This window comes from Vigna angularis, chromosome 10 (assembly GCF_016808095.1).
Source record: "Vigna angularis cultivar LongXiaoDou No.4 chromosome 10, ASM1680809v1, whole genome shotgun sequence".
Classification (NCBI taxonomy): domain Eukaryota; kingdom Viridiplantae; phylum Streptophyta; class Magnoliopsida; order Fabales; family Fabaceae; genus Vigna; species Vigna angularis.
Genome location: NC_068979.1, coordinates 18,902,219 through 18,928,741, shown reverse-complemented (window position 1 = coordinate 18,928,741; position 26,523 = coordinate 18,902,219). Strand labels below are relative to the sequence as shown.

Sequence of the window (26,523 nt, the reverse complement as noted above, 5' to 3'; positions counted from 1 at the left end):
TAAATGCTTTAATTATATATATGCATCTTCATTTAAAGGTTAACTTCTTGTTTCTACTCTTAATGCTTATGGGAATGGCAACGTTCTTAGCTCGACTTGCGGTTTCATTAGGTTTGGGGAAAAATCTTGTGAACCCTAGGCTTGAAATAAGAAATCTAGTGGGGACTTATGTCTAGAGATGGAACATGACTCATTAGTTGTCTAAAACCCTAGGTCCTCATGCAAGTTTGCTTGTTGAGTAATCAAGAGATTGGTGCTTAGTAAGAAAACCTAGGCTCTCTCACCTAAGGAATTGGGGTTTGAGTGCTTTCACTAGTACAAAAATCGCGTACAAGGTCGAATATTTTGGGCTTTTAACGGCAAATTCGCAAACGACGTCATATTAGGAGACGTTAAATTAACGTCGAATTTAAAAAATTCGACGTTAATATATGGCGTTAACTTAACGTCGAATTTTGTTAATATACGACGTTAATCACCTTTTTTTTGTTTTTTTTAATTAATTGTGATACTTTTTTACAAATTTACGAGACCTGAAAAGCAGAAAAACAAAAAACTTCAATTTTTGGTATTTTATAAAGCAAGAACTGTGAACATAGTATCAAGAACAAACAACAACAACAAACAAGTTCAATCAAACAACAACAACAAACAAGTTCAAGCAAATAATAACAAACAAGTTCAACAAATAAGTTCTTCAAAACGAAAACGAAAACTAACCTTCAAAAGGTGGGTTCGTTGGAATAAAGTGTCGTCACCGGTGTCAGAGAAAGCAGAATGCGCCTATGAAGGACAAAAGCACGAAAATAATCGGTCAAAACAAACGAAAATCATACCTAAAATGCATTTGTATCAAATGAAAGAAAGATTACATGTGATGGTCGTCAAACTTCGTTCAAGAAAAGTTTGAAAAGAGAAGAGGGTCTCGCGCGCTAAGATAAAGATAATGAATTTTCAATCTCTCGCTCAAATTTTTATTGAATTCACTAACCTTTTGACGTCTAACGCTGAGGCATTCGACGTTTTATATCATTTTACGTCGAATTACAATTCTAAACGACTTTTAATAATTGCATTTATTTACAAAAATGTCACCGATCATTTTTAACATTGGCTATTCAGTGGTTGGACGTTAAACGCGTGACGTTATACGCTGTTTTTGTACTAGTGTTTAGAGGGTTGACATTAGTATTTAATGGAGATGGGTTGTTTCGATGTATGCAAGAGAGTGAAGCCGGTGAAATCTATCCTTAGCATTGTCATTCCATACCATTTCTATCATTTTTCCAGTCCTAAGTGTCTCAATTTACCAAAGTCCACCCTTCCTTGTAAATCTTTATTTACTTTCATATAGTTGTAAATTCATGAATTATTTTTTAGCTTATATGAGTTACTAATCGTACAATTAACTAGTATTACACTAGTCTCTTGGAAAACGATATTTGATTTTACCATTTTATATTACTTGAACAAATCAATACACTTGCCAAAATCATCTAACAATTGTATATTGAACGCAAAATTTGAGATTTTTCATTCATTTAATAACATCACATTACAATATACCCAACTTGGTGATGACAACATGTCACTAATACAACACTTCATGGATTTTTAAACAAAATACAAATAAGGATGATATTAAACAACCCCATAAAACATAACATTCATATTAACAAATTCTCCCATTTTTGAGAAATCATAACTGATTTTTCCAAACTATTAATCATACTTCGAAATACGATTATGGTCTCGCCGACTTTCGAAGTCGGTTAAGGCCTCGACGTAATTCGAATTACGGCGAGACTTCAATTGGATTTCAAACGTCAATGAGACCTTAACCGTATTTCGAAGTACGATTAAGGATTCCAAATGTAAATCTTATCTCGAATGTCAGCCTTAACGAAGAAGAGGACGAACTAAGATAGCCACCACCACCGTAATGAACAAAAGCATAAAGAATAAGGGGGTAACAAATACAAAATTGCAAAATGAATTTGAAAATGTCGGGGTGCAAGTATGTATATATAAATTAATTGAATTGATTGGTAAAAAGCAAACCCTATCATTACTAAATAATAACTCACTCATGTCAGAGTAGTACAACAGAATGATTAGCGTGATCAAATAAACGAAGAAGGGGGGTGATTTAGTTTCCTTTCCGAAATGTGTCTTTTATAATTTTCTCTCAATTTTATCTTAGCGAATAAATTAAACAATAATAAAGAGTAAGGGAAGAGAGAAAATTGTACAGATAATTTTATAATGGTTCCACTATCATAAAACTAATAAATTGTTACAATCACAAAAAAAAACAAGTTTAAGGGTTTAGAGACACCTCTCTTATTACCATAAGAGATGAAACTGACTTCCTTTGAAGACCACAAGGGATGAATACCTCCTCCAAATGTTTCATGAAAGATGAACACTTCCTTTGAATCTTCACAAAGGATGATAGGATTCATTTAGTAACAGCAACAACACTCAATCACACTCCCAATGAAAGTTCTCGCTCTTGCCAACACCAAGTTCTCAAAGTTAAAGCACAAGAGTTACATAAACCCTAGATTGAGTTTTTTAGTTTAAAATAAACAGTATGTGTTAGAATGAGAGTCTAAAACATCTTTATAAAGACCTTATTCAAGGACACTTCCAAAAATCTGTTGTCAGCCTTTTCTTGCATGATAATCGATTCTCTTAGGTTTAATACATCAGTTGGTCCCTACTTTTAGGGGGTTGGTTCACAGTAATCCTCCCTTTTAAAAAAGTTCAGTAAGACCCCATATTTCGTTAAAAAATGTTCAATTCGGTCCTTTCCGCTCACGTCGTTAAAAACATAACGGTGCAAATGCCACATCATCATCACCATCTCCAGACAAACCCTAATTTCTCTCCAAGAAACCCTAGCCGTCGCACCATCTAGCGCCACCGCCATCCTCACTGGCAGCCGTCCTCTCCAACATATCACACGCCACCACCAAAGTGTCTTCTCCCTTCTGTTGCACCTCCATCACCTTCGCATCTCACTTTAGTTCTCGCGCCACCACCATACGTGATCCCTTGCTATGCCGCGACCACCAATCTTCACCATTTTCACCCTCGCACCAACCAAATTGTCGTCGCGCTAGCAGCACTGCCGTCCAATCTCCACCACAGAATCGTCCACCACTAACCACCAGCCAAATCGCCAGCTACTGCAGATCGCGAATCGCCACTCTTCTCCATCACTAATCGCATCGCTGCTTGCCTCCACCTACAACCACAATTAGACCTGCAAGCAAACTGTGGAGACCTAGGGTTTCTCGCGTTCTCGTTGCATAGCTTTGGTTGTGGCGTGTGATGCGTTGGAGAGGACGACTGCCGACGAGGATGGCGGTGACGGCGTTGGATGGTGCGACGGCTAGGGTTTCTTGGAGAGAAATTAGGGTTTGTCTAGAGATGGTGATGATGACGTGACAAGGTCTTTTTTTTAAATTGAAAAATCATTTAAGTCCACCTATTAACGTGTGCCACGTGCTTATGAGATGCCACGGTGGCATTTGCACCGTTATGTTTTTAACGGCGTGAGCGGAAAGAACCGGATTGAACATTTTTTAACAAAATATGAGGTCTTAATGAACTTTTTTGAAAGGTAGGATTACTTTGAACCCAACCCCTAAAAGTAGGGACTAAATGATGTATTAAACCATTCTCTTAATAAGGTAATCGATTATGCATTTAATGAATGCATAATGCTAAAAAACATGCTAAAAACTCCAACGACTAGTTATGATAATTGATTATGGTGGTAAGTCATAATCGATTATGGATAATCGACTATCATTCTCTGGTAATCGATTATTCTAGAGCCAAAATGAGTTTTTAGCAAACTTAAAAACCTCTTTGTGATAATCGATTATTTTAAGTAGTTAATCGGTTATTGTAGAGTATTTTGACTCCAAAGAGAATTTTAAAGCATAATCGTTCGTCTAGTGGGGGTGGATATAGTGGGTCCCTTCCCAATTGGCCTAGCTCATTAGAGGTTTCTTTTGGTAACAATCAATTATTTCACCAAATGGATGGAAGTAGAAGCTTTGGCAACTATCATCATTTAGCTGATCCAAAAGTTCGTATAACAACTCATGCTATGTCGGGCTACCTTAGACGATTATTACAGACAATTCATTGACAAAAAACTTGTTAGGTTTTACACAAATTTGGGCATCAAACATGTTACAAGTTCAGTTGAGCACCCTCAAACGAACAACTAGGTAGAAGCCGTCAATAACACCATTGTTACCGAGCTGAAAAGGCATTTTGGGGAAGTAAAATAAGAATGCGTAGATAAGCTCCCTAAGGTGTTATGGGTGTACTGATATACGCCACACTACACAACTAGAGATACCCCTTTAAATCTAACGTACAATATTGATGCCATGTTATCGGTTGAAGTAGGGGAACCTTTATTTCGTAGGCAAATTAAGGATTTGAACCTCAACGAAGGAAAGCTACGAGTGGAGTTTGATACCCTCTAGGAGCAAAGAGAAGCGACGACCATATGGTCAAAAACGTGCAGGAGGATGGTAGCCAGAAGATATAACACTAAGGTTTGATCTAAACGTTTTAATGAAGGAGACTTGGTATGGAGAAAGGCTAGGGACACACAAAAGAAACCAATACATGAAAAGCTGGCAACAAAATGGGAGGAGTCGTTCAAGATAGTAGAAGATTTGAACAACAATGTTTATTTCCTTTGCCACCCGTGCGGGAAAGTTGTGCCCAACACATGGAATGCTTCTCATTTGAAATTTTACTTCAGTTAAAAAGTTGCATTCCTTCTCACCAAATTAATACAATGAGACATTCACAAAGTTCAAAGACCATATATAACTGCATGCATGAACGAAAAACATGAGGTTGGTGAACGACGAGTTCATTCGGGAACCACTATCAACCTCCCTGAGTTGGTGAATGACGAGTTCATTTATAAATCACTGTTACTCGGGTTAATCAAGCGCCATAAAGGTTGTGAATGGTGAGTTCCTTCGAGAACCACTACCACTCGGTCCTAACAAACGAAGAAAGAGGTCGGTGAACGACAAGTTCCCCTGGGAACCACTACCAACCTTATCGAATGATGAATAGGGAGTTCACCAACAACCACTACCATTTGGTCTAACAAACGAAGAAAGAGATTGGTGAACGAAGAGTTCCCTTGAAAACCACTCAGTGGTAACAACAAGTTCACCATGAACCACTACCATTTGATCCTAATAAACGAAGGAGGTTGGACGACGAATTCATCTTTGAAGGAACTACTCTCCACTTTCTCGAGTTGAACAACGAGTTCATCTTTGAACTATTGTCGCTCAAGTTCAGTTAATGTTATACGAGTTATCCAATGATAAATTCATTAAACGAAATTCACGTTGACAAAAACCGAAAGTTTATCGACAAGTAGAAGCATGTAGGAGAAATTCACGCCACGTAACCATACGGTTATAACTTAAGAATGGTCTTAGGAATACCGAATGGTCTTAGGAATTTCATGATTATGTATGAACAAAATTCAAAGAGTACATTACAACAAAACAATATATTTACCAAGACGCACCCGCTTATGCTAATACATAATGCCACTAAAAATTCAACTTCCAACCCTGTAGAATTACTGTTTCTAAAATATTATTTTAAATTAGTTAAACTTCAATTTTAAATTATGCATTCTAAATTTTTCGTCTTAAATTTTTTTTTTCAGAATATTTCTAAACTATGTAATCTGGAGTTTTCTTTTGTAATATTAAAAAAATAGTTTTATCATTTTACTACAGTAAAAAAAAAGAAGATAAAATTATGAAGGTGCACCAAGCGATACGCTCGATCTAACCATAAACCCTAGAAACCTTTCTCTTTACCCACTGAACCCACTAACTCAATGAGCGCATGCAATTTGTTTTCATTTTTTATTTCCGTTTAACTAATAAAGAAAAAGGAAAATTCGAAGCCAAAACCCACACACAACACACTATGCTATGCTATACTCTCTAATCCGTTTGCGCCGTTACGCTTGTCCACACTCTCCGCTTCTTCGTATTCCTATTAACCGTTTCTCCTCCGCTGGTGCCGCCATGGTTGCTCACGCGAAGGACGACGCCTACCTTCAGGCGGCGATTCCGAAACGCATCAAGCTGTTCGATACTATTCAGGCGGAGCAGCGAACGCAGCGCCTCTCGCTCTCGCCGGATCCTATCAAAGTTACTCTTCCCGACGGCGGCGTGAAGGAGGCGAAGAAATGGCTCTCGACTCCGCTCGACGTGGCGCGCGAAATCTCTAAGAATTTGGCCAACAACGCGCTCATCGCCAAAGTCAATGGCGTGCTCTGGGATATGACGCGCCCGCTTGAGGACGATTGCCAGCTCCAGATCTTCAAGTTCGATGACGATGAAGGACGCGACACGTTCTGGCACTCCAGCGCGCACATTCTCGGCCAGGTCTAGCTCTGTTCAAGTGTTTTTGTTAATTATCATCTGAATTCGTATTATGATGAAATAGTGATTATTGTTGTTGGTATTGTTCTTTTTTGTTTATTTTCAGTCTCTTGAGACGGAGTATGGTTGCAAGCTCTGCATTGGGCCTTGCACTACAAGAGGAGAGGTTCGTGTGTGTTTTTTGTTGGTTGTAACGTGTTTATGAGGTTTTGACTTTGTTGTGATGTTTTTGTGAGGTGTGCATTGAGTTAGACAGTGAATGTTCTATTTTAGGGATTCTATTATGATGCGTTTTACGGTGACTTGGGTCTCAATGACGATCACTTCAAGCAAATTGAATCTGGCGCATTGAAGGCTGTTGCGGTATTCTTCTTCTTCTTCTTTATTATCTTATTTATGTCCTTTTTTTAATGTTTACTTCTGCTTTAGATGCTACATTGGCTATGGGGTTTTATTCCGGTTAGCGTGATGAATAATGGTTATGGTACTTAATGTTTTTCTCTTTACGTTCATTTCTCCTCGTAATCTTGTGTTTTGTCGACTTACAGACACTTCATAGTTATCAAAGATTGTTCCAAATTTCTGATCCTCTGCATATATTTCTATATCTGGAAGTCTAATGTTTATCAAGAGTGTCTTAGGAATTATTGGTTTAATTTGTTGAGCAAATCTTGAGTTTGGAATGCTAAACAAATATTAGGTGATTTTATTTTTAATGAAAATGCTCTTCTAAAGTGGTATCTTCCCCAATATGAGTGCGAGGATGTACCCTTCCTTCAACTTTCGTTTACGATCTCTTTACAATTTCAGTTAAATAAGGTAGATATATCATACATCCTTACCCATTTTAGAGATAATCTCACTTTAGAGGAGCCAACCTTGTTCAATTTTTCAATTGCTTTTGTTTTAGAAGTTGTCTCTAATTTAGTAAAAAATGATTTTTATTTTTAAGTTTTAATTGATTCACCATATTACCCTAGTTAATAGTTCATTTTTTTTTTCAAAAAGATATAAAGTCTATCCCGTTTTTAATTTCCTCGAAATATAATTTTGATTTCTAAATAAATTCAGATTCCCTTTTTATAATGCATATGTGGAAGCAAATCAACAACACATGTTTCCACTCTCTCTAGTTTACCAGAAGCAACCAAATATTGAGTCAGTTGCACTATTTGACGTGGTTTTTATTGAAGAACCTTTGTAGTGGATGGGTGTTCACTCACTGATAATGAGTTTCAAACATAGAATTGAATGTCTAAATCAAAACATATCATTTCCTACTTTCAAATATTCCTAGTACAGGGAAAGAGATTTCAGATTTTCCTCCTTAATCTAGATGTTTTGATCTGGTTGCTCTTTTCCATTCTTTTATCTGTCGTTTCCAAGAATTTTCCTAGCACGTTTCTGTGGTAATAAATGTGGACTTTAAATGGAGAACAAGAGAAAAATGTTGGAGTAGAAAAAACAAGTATGCTAAGATTGATGTGACAGGACAAGAAAGAATGGGATGCAAAATGATTGTTAATGAGGAGATTTTGATGTGACAGCTACTTAGAAAATGATGATAAAAATTGTTTGAGTTGGATTGAAAACATGTAAAGGTGGTCACTGGAGGCACTGATGAGGAGAGTAACTAATGTTTATAGCCTCATGAAAAGGGGTGGAGGAAGATCAAGAACAACATTGGAATAACTTATGGAAAGGAAAATTTCACAGTGAATAATATTTCTGAAAATATAGTTTTTAACTAAACCCGGTTGATTTTGTGATATGTTTAGCTGGCCTCATTTAATGGAATACGTTTATTTTATTCTTGTTGTATGTGTTACTCATCATTCTGATAAACATTAATTTTGTGTTAACATTGAAAATTATATTTACAGGAAAAACAACCCTTTGAGCGCATTGAAGTTACACGTGATCAGGCACTGGAGATGTTTTCTGATAATAAGTTTAAGGCAAGCATAACGTACTTTTTTTGAGGGTGGGGTGGGGTTAGCTTCTTGTTTTAATGATATTATCTATTATCTTCTTAATTCTGATATTTCCAGTTTGCTTTCGCCTATAATATTTTATATCTCAAATTCACAATTTGCCGCTTTGGCTTTGTGGTTATTGTGATCAGATTGAGATTATCAATGATTTGCCTGCCGACAAAACTATCACGGTATACAGATGTGGTCCCCTGGTTGACTTGTGTCGTGGACCCCATATTCCTAATACATCATTTGTCAAAGCAATTGCATGTTTAAAGGTATGTGTAAGCTGTCTTTTCACGCAACCACTGATTTTTATTTATCCTTTAATTTGTATCAACGGCAAGTACTTTGGTTTAATTGGGTTGGAATTCCAGGCTTCGTCAGCATATTGGAGGGGGGACAAAGATCGTGAAAGTTTACAAAGAGTTTATGGCATATCTTATCCTGATCAGAAGAGTTTAAAGGTGGACTGAATAATCAATTGCAGTTCCTTGTGGAATAAGTAAATAACTAGCTAGTAGTCATTAATAGTGTCCTGTAGCATTATCAGCGGCGCTCTAGTTTCTCTGTGCTGTGCTACATGCACACTGTGGTGTTTTTGAATTAAGGCTTACTGTGTTATTATCATTTGATTCTGCTCCCCATTTTTTGTTTTTGAATTTTTTAGGAATACTTGCATCGGCTGGAGGAGGCTAAAAAGTATGATCACCGGATTTTGGGTGTGAAGCAAGAGCTTATTCTTCATCATGAATGGAGGTATGTTGGGGCCATTAGTCTGATTGCAACATTTAGTAAGCTAATCTGACTGATATGTCTTCATCTGTCTTTGTTTTTGTCAGCCCAGGAAGCTGGTTTTTTCTTCCACATGGTGCTCGTGTCTACAACAAACTCATGGACTTCATTAGAAATCAGTACAGAGACAGGGGTTATCAAGAGGTTGAGTTTAAGGCTACATCTGGCCCATTGTGTTGATTTTAGAAGTCACTTAGAAGTTAAATCTAGCAAACGAACTTTAAAAACAGTGTGGAAATTGTTTGTCTGTTTTAGCTTAAAAACTTCTTTTAAACTATAAGCTCTATTTCGTTGTTCCACATTGATCTGTGTAGGATGATAGGGAGAGGGAGCCTACGGTGTAATGTATTCTTTTTTAAGAAAAGCTACTTCCGTTAAATATATTAAAAGCTGCTTTTCCTTTTCTTTTATAAACATTAAGCTCCTTCATTTTTAAAGACTTTTTCCTCAAATGTGTTTGACTTAGCTTCTCCTTTTAATACGAAGAAAAGCCAAAAAAGATAGGCCCAATAACTACTGTATTGTAGGAGTTTCTTGAAGTGACAGAAAAACAATCTTTTTCCATGTACTTAGTACTTATTTATTTGCAAATGGAATTAACAGGTCATATCTCCAAATGTGTTTAACATGGATCTGTGGGTGCAATCTGGTCATGCTGCAAATTATAGAGAGGATATGTTTATTTTAGAGGTATGTTTTTCCCAATATCTATAAATGCTAGCTTCTGTAAGAATGCGGGTTAGAGAGTTGAAGGACATATCTCTTTATCATGGGGGAATCTAGACGATTGAGATTTGTGTTGATGTATATGCTCATGTAATTATTACCTTTAGGAATAATCTATGTGGGCAGGGACCATGTATTAGGATGTAGGAAAAGAAACTAATAGTGTTTTTGGGATTTCTATAGGATATCTCTACTACGTATTTTAAGTTGCACAACCTGAACAGTATAAAACCCTTCCAATAAGGCATTTTATTTACAGGCAATCAGGTTATTGACCAAAGTATTTTTTTTTTTTTTTGTGTGAACTAGATTGACAAACAAGAGTTTGGGTTGAAACCAATGAATTGCCCAGGACACTGTCTGATGTTTAAACACAGGGTTCGATCATATAGAGGTAATTTTCATTTAGATGGAGATTTATCTTTTTAGATGGTATCAATCTTTTATGTTTGTATGCTCACCGGTTGAGCTAGTCCAGATTTCAGTTTGAATTTAGGAAAATGCACATGTTTGAGCTCCTAGATTAAGAAAATATCTTCAACTTGTTCTGATTTTTTGGTTTTAAAAACTAATTTTGTAAACATTTTTCCCAAACTTCAAATGAGAAGTAATGTCATCAAGCAAGTTTTATTCTTTTTAGAATTAAAGAATCGTTTTTAATAACAATATTCAAACAGACAATCATCTGTAGTTTGTTGTAAGGTTGATATGTTTCATGAGTTTGAGTGTATATCTTGAAGAATTGAATTTGATTGAGCTGATTTTTTTTATATGAAATATTATCTCAACTTTTCAATGGTTGTTCAGAACTTCCTCTCCGTTTTGCTGACTTTGGAGTTTTGCATCGGAATGAGGCTAGTGGTGCCCTGAGTGGATTAACACGTGTTCGGAGATTTCAACAGGTGAATCTTTCTTCTGTATGAGGATTGACATTAGTTTTTATGAAAGGGGGGGTCCACTTTTTATTGGGTTACTCCAATAATATTAATTTGCTGCTTAGTTCATAGAACCAGGAAATACATTTTTTTTTCATAACAAGGTACTGAGGCAGGAACATACATTTTTATGCATTATTGTGGCTAGGTTCTTTGGGTTTTCAATTTCCCAGGCATACATAGTGAATTGAATACTAACTATAACAAAAATATCATTGTGGTGTTTGAAATTTTGAATGCATGTTTGGGTCTCACTAATTATGAATACTGGAGTAGAAAATGCATTTTTTATCAAATAAGTTGGGGATACTGTTTGTGGGCTTGACAATTTTGTACACAGAAACAGTAGATTGATCTGCTCATCTTAAAATTAAACACCGTGGTTGTATTTATATGCTGTTATAGTATTGTAGCTAAAATGTCATTTTTTTCTGGTGATGTTTGTTTTTCCTTTAAAATATGATACGGTTACAACTCAAAAGAACATTAAAAGGAAAAATATGGACCATTTTCCTTATCTTTACTTTCTGTTTTCTGTACTGTTTGAGTTTCATACTGTTAATGACATTTGATTTAAATGTTGCTCAGGATGATGCACATATTTTCTGCAGGGAGTCCCAGGTGAGTTTATCTTAAAATTTATGCACCATAAATGTCCCTTTTGAGCTTCAGTGTGAGCTGCTGATTTTGTTTATTTTACAGATAAAGGATGAAGTGAGGAACGCATTGAGTTTCATCAATTATGTCTATAGCATATTTGGTTTCACATATGAGCTGAAGCTTTCAACGGTATGCTTTACATCTTAATTGTTCTTAATGCCTATGTACCTTTCTAAATGTCTTTAAAAGCAGAAAATTCAGAGTTCCAAAGCTTAGATTTAAGGTGCCTTCAGTAGTATCTTGCCTGTGGACTGTTTTTAGATTTTATTATGCCATCCCATTAATGTGACAGTTTCCTCGAGTAGATTAAAGTATAATTATGGCTACAGTAGTCTCTTATTTAAATTTACTAAGAAATATAGTATTTTTTTTATTGTGGGTCTCATGTATTAGTGCTAACACTGGATTAAATTTTGCAAAAGAATGTATTCACTATGTATTATTATTTATTTGGTATGGTAACGGGGACTTTCATTATAGTCCCGTTACTTCCATGTAGCACTGAATCATTGATGCTCATTTTAACTCCACAGCAGATTTGTGGTCTTTCTATCCTACTTCCCAGTTAAGGAGAAAAGCATAGAAAGTTTTTCAAATCCCTTGTTTTTTTTTCTTTCAATTAAAGATAACTATTTCATGTGTTGGATACTTGATTAGAGACCAGAGAAATACCTAGGAGATATTGCAACCTGGGATAAAGCTGAAAGTTCTCTTAAAGAAGCTTTAGATGATTTTGGCAAGCCTTGGCAGGTAATTATGTCCTCTTCTATATATCTTATAGAATATTTCATGCCAGTGATATATTGTTAAGGATATTCTTTTGAACATACGGTTATAATTCGGATTAGATTAGAACTAATACAGATTGGATATCCAAAAGTAGAGTTAGCCCATTTCATCTTCAATACCAAGGAAATTCCTAGATTCCTCTCAACTCGCTCAATAATTGCCTACCCCCTGTTTTCTCCCCTCCTCCCATCACATTTATCCCACCGTTCTCTCATCATTTGGTGATAATTGCACATAATCACTCTTCTCTCCAATCTTGCTAAGACAGATGAAATTTCTGTTAACAACCTCAAGACCCCCTTGTCCTTTTCTCTACTACAGGCCCATTCCTCCAGTCCGCCCTTGATTCCTCTCTGCATCATATTATCTAATTTGCTTATGTTGGCAGTTTCATTCTGTGTATGACAGCACCCATTTCTTCTCTTGCTCTTTTTGTTGATATGGGTGAAGGGTTTTCCACTCGCCCTACACTACATTTTTTATTTTCATAATGTTTTATTATTTTCTGTGGAATGCGACATTTGTAAGCTTTACTATCTTTGTGCTTATATTCTGTGTAAAACCTTGCAGTTGAATGAAGGGGATGGGGCATTCTATGGACCAAAGATAGACATCAGTGTATCTGATGCATTAAGTAGGAAATTCCAGTGTGCAACTTTGCAGGTCCGCCACGCTCAGATAGATTTGTGTTCACATGATTTAGTTTTGGATAACTTGTCATCTAATAGCCAGGTGAATGTGGTTACTTGCAGCTTGACTTCCAGCTTCCTGATCGTTTTAAGTTGGAATTCTCTGCTGAGGATGAAGCCAAAATTGAGAGACCTGTAATGATACATAGAGCAATTCTAGGATCTGTTGAACGCATGTTTGCCATACTTTTAGAGCACTACAAGGGTAAATGGCCTTTCTGGCTCAGTCCTCGTCAAGCAATTGTATGTCCTGTGTCTGAAAAATCACAATCTTATGCACTACAGGTACGCAGCTCTGAATTTTATGCTTTATTCTTTGATATATTTACTTATACCTATTAAATGATACAAATGCTGTACGACATATCTTGTGGCAGCACCTGTATTTTTTTCATGCCTGTAAATTAACTGTCTAGTACTCACAGGAGCTTTTGCAACATTGGCTTTTCCTTGTTTATTCCCGAGCTTTTCTGTATCATCTTGAAACCGTTGAAGCAGTTTGATTTTGTGTTACTAAATTATGTTCAGTCCATCACATACATTTTTAAATAAACTTCCAGCTGTAACCTGATCACAAAGTTCGAGCAATCAATCTCCTTGAATAGTTCAATATCTTAGAGTGTGTTTGGTTTTTCGGAATGCTTTCTATTTTTAGAAAATGATCATTAAAATTCCACCTTGTACAATATTTTGGAAAGAGGAAACGGGGAAATATATCATATTTGTAATCATTAGCAAAGGCAGGAAACATTTCTTAAATCAAACAGGCCATTGACTTTTTATTGTCTGTTTGTAGTTTGTGAGGATACTTGTACTGCTATATATATTGATAGTGAAATGAAATGGTTTGTTGGTCATGTAACTTTATTGGACTGCAATTTTCTAGGTCAAAGATCAGATCCACCAAGCAGGATTTCATGTTGATGCTGATACAACTGATAGGAAGATTCAAAAGAAGGTAACCTAAACCTTTAGGCGTAGGAGTTTGATTTCATTACATATTATTCATTCAGAGGTTAATAATACCCAAAAATGTTTTCTATACTGCCAATGAAATATTGGTTATATGATTGGTATTACATTTGAAATATGGAGAGACTCTCTATTTATTGGTTCATATTTTTTATACAAGCGTTTAGATAGAACATTAATTTGTTGCCAAAGAGGATTTTATATTACTGGATGTATCTTTTCTGCCCCAAGCTGTTGCCACTAGTCAGCTACTGATGTGTTTATGTTACTAGATTTTGTACTTGTACGTTGGCAAAGTGTATGTATTATTCTATTGTAATATTTTAAAATCTGTTACTTGTAATGAATTTTATTCAAGTTGTTATATATTTGGAACCTTAAGTAGGGTATTGTAATTGATTTAAATGCAACTAAACTAGTTTAGTCTCCCAAATGACTTGGTATCAGTTTTATAACTTATTATATCAAACAACTTTAGTAGTCGTTTTTGTGTCTTTTAATATTTGGGGATTTTATTTTTTATGAAAAAATTAGTATACTAAATGTTTAGTAAATCTGTAATTGAAAGCTGTTTTTTTCAATGTACTATATACTTTTTATCATTTATCCTGTTTCTTGATTGAAGAGAAATGTCTTTAAATTGAAGTTGTGACATTCTGCAGGTACGAGAAGCACAATTAGCTCAATACAACTACATCTTGGTTGTCGGAGAGGAGGAAGCAAATACTGGACAGGTTCTTCATTTTTCCCTTATCATAAATAATCCTGTCCTTTTCTCTCTTGACATATCCTCATGCATTTCATATTTGTTTGACCTAGGGTTGCTAACAGCTGTAAACACAGTTTTTAATGAATTTCTCACACTTGGATAATTATGTTTGGATTAATTAGAAGTGTCTAAAGGAGAAAGCAAGCTTGCTTATATGAACTATGCACAAATAATTTCATCACAATATTTCATTTACACTCATGCCATGTGCAAAACGTATAGCATCATTCAAATTTAGAAACGGAAAGGGTTGAGATTGAAACACATTTACCTTTGGCCTACAGAACAAGTCAAAGTTGGGCTAAGGATACTAGCTTGGTTAAGACTGTTTAAGCTTTGTCTTGATTGATTTTAATTAGAAGAGCTGAAGGATGCTAGTATCTCTCATTTTGGTGAAATTATCAAGTAGAACGCTAAGTACCCATATTCCTAATCCAACAAATATTTATATCTATATAATACATTCAAATTTTACAATTTATGTCATGTGTTATTTAAATATTAATTTAAAACCACCTAATAATATTTCCTCATTTTAGCTCAAGTATGCCTGAGCTACATTTCTAAGTATTCTGATTAAGGTTGCATCATCTACTAATCTTGGAGGCTTGCTCCCGCATTATCTCTTAAGAGTTGCCAATGGGTGATCTGTCTGGAGAAGTTAACTACATTAATAGTATAACATCATTATCTTATTGGACCAAATATAATTTGTTTTTCATTTCTACATCAGTAAAATGTTATACATCAGTGTTTACGCCCATGTAGAGCTATCTTTTGACGATTCTCTTTACTACCTGTGGAAAGCTGAGTTGATTTGTGATTCCAGGTGAGTGTGCGAGTTAGAGACAAGGGAGATCATAACGTTATGAGTATAGAGAACCTACTTAAGCATTTCAGAGACGAAGCTGCAGCTTACCATTGATACTTTACTTGTTAAAACTGTTGAAGAAAATTTTCAGCCCCAAATACCTTAGTTTTTATACATTTGTGTGTGCATTATTTATATTTTTAATTTAATTTAGCTATTTATCCTGGTTTTATATATGATTTGAATGATCAGTGTATTGCATTGCCATCACACTACTAAGATAACGGAACTTTTGGTTATACCTGGAGCGTAGTCAACTAGATCATTGTATTGCTGTTTTTGCGTTTCTATTTTATTTGAAGTTATTGACTGACTTGAAGAAAATATACCTTTTTGGAGTCGGTCTTCAGTTCTATAAGCAGTCGAGTTTACATGCCTCTAGAATTTTCTATTTTATTTGAAGTTATTGACTGACTTTTGAAGAAAATATACCTTTTAGAGTCGGTCTTCAGTGATGATTGTTAGCAACTTGTCTAGTTTTTTAAAGGATCCTGGATTTGTCTCTTTGGTGTATTATTAAGCACGTCAAGTTGCATATTCATATCCATTTTGGATGTAATAACGTCTCGGATGCTTGTACCTGGTTGGCTTAACTGAACTGATTTATATATGACGTGGTGAACATATAATATTCTTCCTCTCGAAGTTAGTTTTGGGTTCATACTCTCACAAATGTTTATTCTGCCCAGTTCACCGACTTGAGTTGTCTCAACTCAACTGTGTGACGTCACAAGTAGTAGGTAGCTTAAGAATTTATCTATCCATCTAGTTTGTCAGTGAGAATGACTTTCATTAATCAATTGAACTTGAGCATATGTAGTTTCGTCTTGCATGCTTTATTCTTTTTGATATATTGTTTTATATATTCTTTTTCTTTGAATATACTTTTATATATCTTCTACAAAAATCTATTTATTTGTCAATGCGATCTTATAAGAATTCTGTTTTAAATAATATCGGTAAATTTTACAAATCAGATACATTCATGAACATTTTTTTTTCTTTTATTGAATGTGTATATTGTTCACTGACTTTTTTCAACAAGTATGTAAAAGTTTACAAATAGGCCAAACTATCAAGATTCTCTTTAACAGATTGCCGATATCTGCACCATTTGTTGATAATAATCATAATTTGTTTGACAATAACTTCATTCTAAAAATAAAAATATATTTTGAAACTATTTTATATATTTTAATAATTTGTCTATTCTAAATGAGTTGTACCAAGCCTAATCTGCATGCAAATGGAAAATTATGTAGTTTTCGTTCAAAATGATTTCTTTGCATCATTTGAAAAAAAAAATTAAATGATATGGAAATTTATAATTATTATGTTTGACTGATTTAAAAAGCATTCTATTAAATTTAGAATTATTTAGTTGAAATTAGTTTTGTGGAATTTATAATTAATTCATTATACGTCAATTATTATAATACTGAACTTTGTGTGACTTTTTGATCTTATTATATAGTATTATATTATTTTAATTTTTTTATTGTTTTGTACCTATTAAATTGTATTATATTATTTTGAATTGTTTGTTAGTTATTCACCAGGATTGTAAGACTTGAATTTAAAATAATATAGTTTAGCTAAGATATAAGGAGTAATTAACGGTGCTAAAACTATTTTAAGATTGGATTCAAAATATTAGTCACCTATGTGTAACTTATATATTATTTTGACGTTTCATTGAAGAAATGAATATTTTGTGATAAGTATTTATAAGTAAGTATTTATCTTAAAACTATTTTGATATGCTAATTTGTAACGGTGAAAATTTTATTTTCTATATACATGTGTTCTAAACTTTATTACATTTATTTTTATGAAAAAAAAAGAGAAAAGAAAATTTTGGGTTATATATATATATATATATATTAGATGACACCTATCTTGAGTTCCTTCATTAATTAAGTCATGTGATATTTTTGTTTTTTAGTTAAAAATAAATTATGTTTTATCACAAGCTATTATATATAAATGTAAATATTATTATTATTATTATATATTATTAATAATTTCTATATTGTCTCAGAATTATTATTTATTTTATTTCAAACTGTTCATTTATTTGAAAATAATCTTTTGCTGTTTTGATCATAATGTAATTTTTATATTTTAAAACTAAATTTATGCACAATAAACAGGACGACAAGGTAGTCTTAATTGTTTGCAACATATGTGACACGTTTCCATCATCTGTATATTAATAACCTTTGTATAGCATTGATATAGCTCATACTATGCCTCAAAATGATATTTTATAATTAAAAATTAACTAGTTACAACACCACACTTTAATAGCACATTGTTCTTAAGAAAAGAAGTAAATTAATTAAATTTTGTCAATTTTAGCAAAAAAACAACAGCAAGTGTCATGTTTTATTTTAAAATTAAATAAAAATCACACACGTACAATGATGCGTTGACATTTTTGGGTAAAACTTGTATGAATCAGAGCAACAGAAGGGAATCTAATTTTACACTTAAGTTAGAGAAAAGGTCGAAATGTAGGTGCTGCAGCCTGCTATGTATTGTTTGATAATCAATTATTTACAATAGACAATGGGCACTAAGTTTGGTTATGTCCTTTCTTCAACACCCTCCATTATTATTTTCAATCTTCTACTCTTCACACTTCATATAACAATCCTTCCTCACTGTTATACTCATGATATACCCATTGCCCACCATCATCTTCTTCAGGAAACCAAATATTTTATTTTTAGATGAAAAAAACATATAGACTATTTATAATAAAATAACATTTTTTTTAATTTATTCATATTTTTTTATACATAAAAATATAAATAAGAGTTTAAGTTTCACGTTAAATAAAAATAAAAAAAATTTATAAAAATAAAAACTTATTAATTTAATTGTCTTAAAAATAGAAAGTTATATCAATTGTTTATGTAGTTATACTGAGATTTTATTAATAGATTATCTTCACATATAGCCTCTCTTTAATAAATCTTACCCTTATATTGGCATGATTCATATACATGTTTTACCACTTGCACGTACTTGCACTTACAAACTACCAGCCTTTCTAATCCATTTTGGTCTCAATTGTTTAAAATTTTAGAATAAAACATACCACAAAATGTATGTATAGGTTTAAACAAGTTTAAAAATATATGCTGGAATTAAATATTAACTCATTTGAAGGTGTGAGTCCATCTTGATGAACTTATGCTTAAATACTTTAAAAAAAGAAAAATATGAGAACAAATAAAATAAACTTCTTTATAGACTAAAAATCATTTATATTTAAATTAAAAAATAGAAAAATTATTAAAAGTTGCCCCCAAATTACTTTTTGCTTAATTATTTTGAATTTACAAGTTAATTTTGGTTTTTAACTTTTGTCCTTCAATTTATAGAAAACTTCATCCAAAAAATACTTGTTCTCTTTTAGTTTATTAGAAAATATAAGAGAATATTCAGTTATTAAGACTTCTTATATTTTGGAGAGATGGGTTATTTATTTACTTGTAATCCTATCTTATATCATTATTAAACTATTTTAAAATTTCAATCATTATGAATGTAATTATAAAATAGAGACTACTCATTCCCAATCATACTGATTCCAACACATTTTGCTTTTACTTCTTTAAGCATAATTCCGATAAAAACCATATCAGAAACTAAATAAATAAAAAATAGCAGACTATCTTCATGTTAATTATTTATATTTATTAGTAATCCTATATAAGACTCGTGCATTGAAGCAAAAAAAAGCATATCTAAATCACTAGTTACATCCATACATATATATGTATATATATAGTTTTTCTTTTCTTTGTTTCTATACAATACAACATGTGTGGCTTATTCATGAGATTTTTATTATAAATTACAATAAAATATACTATTATATTATTACTTGCAACACTTAACATCCTTAAACAACTGTAACAGTTGATTTCTAAGTACAATATTGTTCTAGATTCGCTGTGTGTGACTACGTGCTACGAACCCATACACACGCCCCCGACTGACAGACACATCATGATCAGCAGCTGCAGATATGCACACGCATGCATGAAATACAACTTCCTTTCTTACTACTAAGAATCAGAACCATCTCCACAAAATAAAACACCAGCCAAAAAACAAGCACTTATCATGGTTATTATCTTATTATACTATTATTATTATTATTTTTATCATCATTATTATTCTTTTTTATTATTATAATGACAAGAATGAAGGTAAAAACTGGGTACAATTACTGTTAGGAGTTGATAATTAGGACTAAATTTTCATTAATGCGGCTGATATGATATTGTTTCCATGTGTTTTTGCAAAAGTCTGGTGATGGAAACTCAAAATCCATCGTTGGCTCCACTCCTAGTTACATTATTCTGATCTTGATGGAAGTGATGTTGATGGTGGTAGCCTGACATGGAAGTGCTGCTCTCACCAATGTCAAGTTCTGGTCTGTATACCTCTTCTTCTAACTCTTCTTTTGCCACTTTCTGCATTGATCCCATGAACTCCAGTGGCCTTTGCTGGGGTGATGCCAGAAGTTGATGATGATGGGACTGTGATGGTTGTGTAGGATGTGGTGGTGGCACCACTGAGGGCAGCTTTGACAGAAGTGCTTCCAGGCTGCTCATTGAGGGAGTTATCTTCAGTGGCAAGTTGAAGTGGTTCTCATATAACTCAGCTTGAGGTGCAAGATGGTTCCCTTGAAAATGCCATTGTTCTGGAACTCCATACCCTCCTTCTACTTTATAAGGGTATGCAGAAGATGATGGATGTGGCAACAGCACACCAGGGATGCTTTCAATGTAGCTGAACTTTTTTCTTAGAAGAACAACATAGCTCAGGTCTTCAATCACCTTCAGTTCCATGAAGAGTAAAATTGTAAAGTAGATTTTGCCAAGTGGGTGAGACAAAGAGAGAGGAGAAGAGGGAAAAAAAACCTTGTGAACAGCTCCTAATTGAACAACACCTTCTCTCACAGCAATAAGAGCTATGGTCTGAAAGAATCAATGTATGATACAATATTTGAATTCAGTAGAGAAAGGAGATATCCTGCAGTCTGAAATCAAAGAGTGGCTCCATGTTTCATAGTCATACCTTTATACCAGACAGGAACTGGGCTTCCCAAGTCCTAGGGTGCTGCAAAAGAGGATGTATGTTCTATAAGGATATAACTAGAGATTTTTCTATTGGAAAACATACAAACATATACATAAACATGAAATCATGGGTATTAATTTTGTGACACGTGAAATTAATAGCTAAACTTGGATGATTCTGTGAGCAATTAAATTTGGCATTTAATGCTGTTCACTTTGCAAGCGTAGGGAAGATATAGGTGGGGTTTTAATTTCTTTCTCACCGAATCTGCTGAATTGTGCCATGCTGACAAGAAGTTGATTTCTTGATCATTAGGCTCTTTGTATATCCACTTGTGGCTGTGATCTGCAGCAACTTTTCCTATTAACCTGCTCCATTCAACATAATTACTTTGCTTTCAAATCTTCCAGGAGCAGAATAAAAAAAAAAAGTGACAAAAGGATATATAAACTGCTATGGATTAAAATACACATAGATATTGCATACCCTTCTCCATAGTTGTAGATCTCATGGGACATCTTGAAGAAGAGTTCCGGTTGCAGTCCTTGGTAGGGCTGAAATTCACAGTTCCCATAAACGGACGAGGTGGGACAATCTCCAGAGTTGATTTCAGGAGCTGCCGATGCAGCAAAATTGCAGAAACCATCTTCCCACACCAGTATCCTACATGCACATAAACACACTTTTGTTAACCAAACACAATAATTCTGCACCAGTGTTGAAGTTAACCTCAACACTGGAAACATACCAATTCCTTCTGTTTCCTCTTGATCTATCATATGCCCCTTGTCCTTCCCACCTATATGATTACGAAGAAACAAGATTCAAGAATCAGCATATCTATTACACAAACGTTTTCATAAAGTTATATATAGTTTACTAATAGTCCATTTATAGATACTAACTATATATATGTGTATATGTGTATGTGTGTGTGTGATCTTTGTGCCTAGCTAGTCCAGAAAAATCTGTCTTTCCAAGAGATATATATAGAGTTGATTGATCTCTAATTCCCCTCTCCTTACTTGGGTGGAGGGTAGTTTCTTGGCAAGATCCTCCAGAAGACTGCATAGACCCATTGGGAATTTTCATGGATGCACAAACTTCTGAGAGTGTGTTGAAGGAGATGGGTAACAGCCAGTGGAGTGAGATGTTCCTCCATCAAATCCTCAGAAAGCAAAACAATTTGATCTCTTTCCCTTGCACCCCCTCACCTAGCTATCTTTAAGAGTGGGGAACTGCAACATCCTATCCTCCTTTATATAAGCCCACCAACAAGCAAATCTTACATTTATACTCCATCTCTCTCTCTTTCTCTCTCTCTCTCTCTCTCTCTCTCTCTCTCTCTCTCTCTCCCTCTCTCTCTCTCCCTCTCTCTTTCTCTCTCTCCTACGCATACTATACATTTAGGTGGGGAAAGTTGGGGTGAAATAAATGAACCATATACTTTTCATTGTACACAAAAATATTTTAATATTTCACTCAGACCCCACCTCTCCTTTTCCTTCTCCCTTCCCCAAGTCCTAATTTTTCAACATCCTCCAAAGTTGAAAACAATCAACCTCACCCCAAATTCATGAACCATCATCAGCAGCAGCAGAAGCATAGGCCAAACGTAATAATAATAATAATAATAATAATAATAATAATAATAATAATGTATATCATATATTATATTTATATATGTGGTTCAAAAACAGCATGATACATTGTTCCTCACGTAGCTCCATGTCTTTGTGACTGTTATCTGATTTCTAGCTATGGCCTTGATCCTGAACCCCAATGCTCCTGCAGCAGCATCCATCTTTTCATAAATACATATTTTATGTTTTAATTCATGTTCCATCGCTTACCGTTCTGTTTCCTGACACTTAGGTATCAGCATGTACTCATGATTCCAGTCCCTGGCTAACTTCCTAAACCACAACCATTTATTCTACTCAACCGGCCACAACACCGCACCTAATAAATGTTACCACCTTTTTAATTAACTTTAATACCTATGAGCCACTGCTTTTCCATTTTTCCATTAACTAGGATTTGTAGTTTTGTTCGATCGGTTGTCTGCTACGTGAGGAACAAGATAGTGGTGCCAGGATATCCCTTACAGGAAGTGAAATATCAACATCAAATTACTGTTTGAATACTATTTCATCACACTCTCCTAGCCACTAGTAGCAAACTAACGAGTGTACTAACTAGTTTGAGTCATAATGCGTAAATTGGATGGCTAATTACTTCCTAACCAGGAAAAATCCTTTTTCTTTATATACATGAGTGGTGTCAGATATCAGTATTCTTATAATTTTTTTCTTACCCCAAAAGGAAGAGCCGAGTTATTATTTTTTGAACCCAAATGAGAAAATGGATTAGTCTTTGTTCAAAAAGATCCATAAGGTTGCAAGAAGCTAGAATCACACATCCCTCAACCCTTCCAGTGAAGACACGGTATTTCCCCATGTTTTCTGTCACCCTCTTTTCACATTCTCCACATACATGAAAATTCAAACGTTGATGTACAAAATTTCCCAGTTTCCTCGAATAGTTTGAAACCGGAAGTTGAAAGCAACGTATGATACATAATTAGCAAGAACCAAAGAGAAAGCGCGGCATACATAAAATGACACCAGCTAATTCAACCGGTTGTAACCATAACCTGGTATAGTGGTGGAAAATTTTCCCAACCAAAATCATGATGAACAAGCATCAGAAAACAAAGTTTCAACGACAGCATCTATACACTTGAAATTTAAGAACTCCACCATCTCTCTCTCTCTCTCTTTCTCTATCTTTGATGGTATCTCCTTTCTTTGCACCTGCTACCCTCCCATCTCTGATGAATCTGTAAGTTACATAATGACTAAATGGAGAAGAACTCATTACTTTCATTTCCCCACTCTGACACACCAGAAAAAGCTTGACAGGCAGGCCATTATACTCCTATCCCTTTGACCATACATTATTATACATAATAACTAATTTCAAAGAATATATATATATATATATATATATATAAATATATATATATATATATATATATATATATATAGATATATTGTGAAAGCTAGGGAAGCATTAATGTTATAGATTACCTAATAACCCAACCATTTATTTATTGCCTTCATTTCATGACAGTGACAGACATTGCTGTCTCCATGATTTCCCAAACGGATTCTTCCTGTGTAATGTACCAACAACAATGGTTTCATGTGTGTGTGTGAGTGTGTCCCGCGTGTGAGTGAGAAAACGGGGGGTTGGTGTGATTAAGGGGCTAAAATAAACTGTACTGTGCATGTATAATTCATGATGTGTACGATGGTAAGGCAGAGAAAGTTACTTAGCAGTGGTAGAGAGTTGGGGACAGCCTCTGAAATGGGTGATGTAAGCCAAGGGAAAGTGCTGGGGGCTACAAAACAATTCAATGAGTTTTGGATTTTATTGGAGGTGGGTGATGCCCTCCAGTAGACATAATAATATATTCTTCTATATCTTCTTTCTTTTTCACAAATTTATTTATTTTAAAAACATTAACTTTATTACTTAAATTAATTATGAGTTAAATTTTGTGATAGAGATAATGATAATGGTATATATAAGAAAGAAAGAATGGTGGTGAAGGGTATGGGAGCAAAGAAGTCTTGGTCAAGGAACAGGTGTTGAATCTGGAAGGATGCCCCATCCCTTTCTTCAATTAAAGGAAGTGGAATCTCTGCTCTCCCATCCTTCCCAACGTCTATGTCTCATTGTTCATCATATTAAATTAATAAAGAAATGAAGCAGATAGAATTAATTAATGGGAAAGTGCAGGAGTGTGATTTCCTTAGAAGCACATAACTAATAATTAATTAGGAGACAAGCAAACAGAAGATCTATATAATGCATAGTTGTAAGCAGGCAAAGATATTTGTTTTGCAATTATGAAAGAAAAAAAGAGTGTAATTAGATATTGTTTTGGAATGTTTGGTGGCATGTTACAGGTTATAGTTAATGGCTAGGGTTAGATACCCTCCGCCCCCCCCCCCCCCCCCCCCTTTTTGTCTTAAAAGAAGCAGACACATAACCTAGAGACTTCACTTACTTAGGCTTCGTAAATAAAGGATACCCTAATTGGTTATCCGTGATGTCTATCTATCTATATCTAAATTTCAGTGTTTCTTGAATTCATGGAATTTCTTATCTTAACTAACTCCTTTGTTTCTACCCTTAAAGTCTTTCAAAACAATCAACTTTCTTCACATTTCCCAACATTATCAAAAATTATTTTCTACCTTCTTCCTCGAATAATACACCACCGCTAAACATCTCTTTTTCTCATCAACAAATATGCTTTACATTTCATTTTCTTTTAATTTCTCTTTCGCACTCATCCTTCTTCAACATCAACTATCACATTTCCTACTATTCAAACTAAAAATGGTTTTAATTTAAGTTTCAGTACCGGTTACTTCAAAATTCATAACTTAGCAATCAATAATCTTCAAACATTAATAACTAAAACATTTGTAATCATTGGTGGTAATCTTTGTCGGTGTCAATATAGTTACCAATCAGTCATATATTCAGTTCGTTGCTACCTACTAGGATGGAATTTTTCTCACTGTGCAAAGCTGATATCAAATATACTTAAAATTTGAGTAATACTATTTGATGTACATTAAAATTCATTTGCACATATTATAAAAATAAATTTTTATATTTTTTTAAAAGGTAATATCTAATATAAAAAAAATTATGTATATTTAAGTATCATTTCTGTTAAAATTTTATTAAACTATTATTGAACACTAAAACCAAATGTTCAGTTGTTGGAGGCATTGAAAGATGTAAAACAAAGGACAAGATATCATTGGGAAGCACCTTTTAATTGTTCAGTGGTGTTAAGAGGGTTTCTTATATTGAAAAAGACTAAACTATTTAAAGTATATTCATTTATAATGAAAGGTACTTTAAAAAAAGAAGAAGAGATAACTATAATGTAATTATCTCTTCATGGAGTAGTTTACTGGAAAAAAAGATGCATACATGCCACATGTTATAAGATGCAAGACATTAAGGTTCATATACATACATATAAGGTTTCTTGTTGGCACTAATTTCATTTCATATTTGTCTTTTGTTTATTTATATATTTGGAGGGTAAGATTTGTTGTGGCATTAAGGTCAAATATAACTTAAATTCAATTTGTCTTTGTGAAAAAGTCTTCAAAGACATTTAAAAATACTTAGTTAAAAAGGAGTCTTAATAATACTTTGTTAACATATATTTTCAATATATATATATATATATAATCTTATTTTTAAGGTTTATTACAAATTATGAGTAAAATTCAATAAATAATAAATAAAACTCATGTTTCATTATTTTCAACCAAATTTAGACAATGATAAAGAGTATTTTAGAGAACACAGCTGTTGACATTTTTTCTAAGTTAAATTAGTTGCATCTTTATTAGTTGTATTCCACTAATACCCTTCAATTCCTTTTGATCCCTAAACTCAAACCCTTTTTTATGGCCAACTTTGAAAATGAGAGTGAATTGGGAGAAAAGCTAATGTCAATGAGCGTTGGTTCCCACTTTCCAACACCGACATCACACTTCTTCATAAGGAAGCCATTTACAATTTCCTCTCTTTTCAACCTCACATTTTGTTTTCCACTCTAAGATAACGTATTTTTAAATTATATACATAGAACACGGCTTTATTATTATTATTTTAATGAAAAATAGAAAAAAATTTAAGAGGTTTCGTATGGATGTATGCATGATAGG

At 33.9% G+C, this 26,523-nt stretch overlaps 2 protein-coding genes across 4 annotated transcripts; one reads left to right on the top strand and one right to left on the bottom strand.

Moving 5' to 3' along the window:
- Positions 1-5,894: 5,894 nt before the first annotated feature.
- Positions 5,895-15,888, top strand: LOC108335953 (threonine--tRNA ligase, mitochondrial 1). Its single transcript, XM_017572192.2, has 19 exons — positions 5,895-6,470; positions 6,574-6,633; positions 6,741-6,830; positions 8,351-8,425; positions 8,593-8,721; positions 8,821-8,910; positions 9,114-9,202; positions 9,286-9,382; positions 9,842-9,928; positions 10,274-10,358; positions 10,772-10,866; positions 11,488-11,520; positions 11,602-11,688; positions 12,217-12,309; positions 12,919-13,011; positions 13,101-13,322; positions 13,924-13,995; positions 14,672-14,743; positions 15,608-15,888. The coding sequence occupies exons 1-19, from the start codon at positions 6,012-6,014 to the stop codon at positions 15,701-15,703; spliced, it is 2,124 nt and encodes a 707-aa protein (XP_017427681.1). The 5' UTR covers positions 5,895-6,011; the 3' UTR covers positions 15,704-15,888.
- Positions 15,889-19,898: 4,010 nt separating this feature from the next.
- LOC108334905 (protein RICE SALT SENSITIVE 3) lies at positions 19,899-22,155 on the bottom strand. 3 transcript variants are annotated; one of them, XM_017570831.2, is made up of 7 exons: positions 21,778-22,155; positions 21,501-21,551; positions 21,239-21,415; positions 21,015-21,120; positions 20,750-20,791; positions 20,593-20,649; positions 19,899-20,508 (listed from the first exon to the last, which is right to left on the bottom strand). In XM_017570831.2, exons 1-7 carry the CDS (start codon positions 21,912-21,914, stop codon positions 19,990-19,992), a joined length of 1,089 nt encoding a protein of 362 aa, XP_017426320.2. In that variant the 5' UTR covers positions 21,915-22,155; the 3' UTR covers positions 19,899-19,989. The 3 variants fall into 3 exon arrangements, with proteins under 3 accessions (XP_017426320.2, XP_052725449.1, XP_052725450.1); XM_052869489.1 differs by having other exon boundaries at positions 19,899-20,649; positions 21,778-22,138; XM_052869490.1 differs by lacking the exon at positions 21,501-21,551 and having other exon boundaries at positions 21,778-22,137.
- Between the last annotated feature and the right edge of the window lie 4,368 nt (positions 22,156-26,523).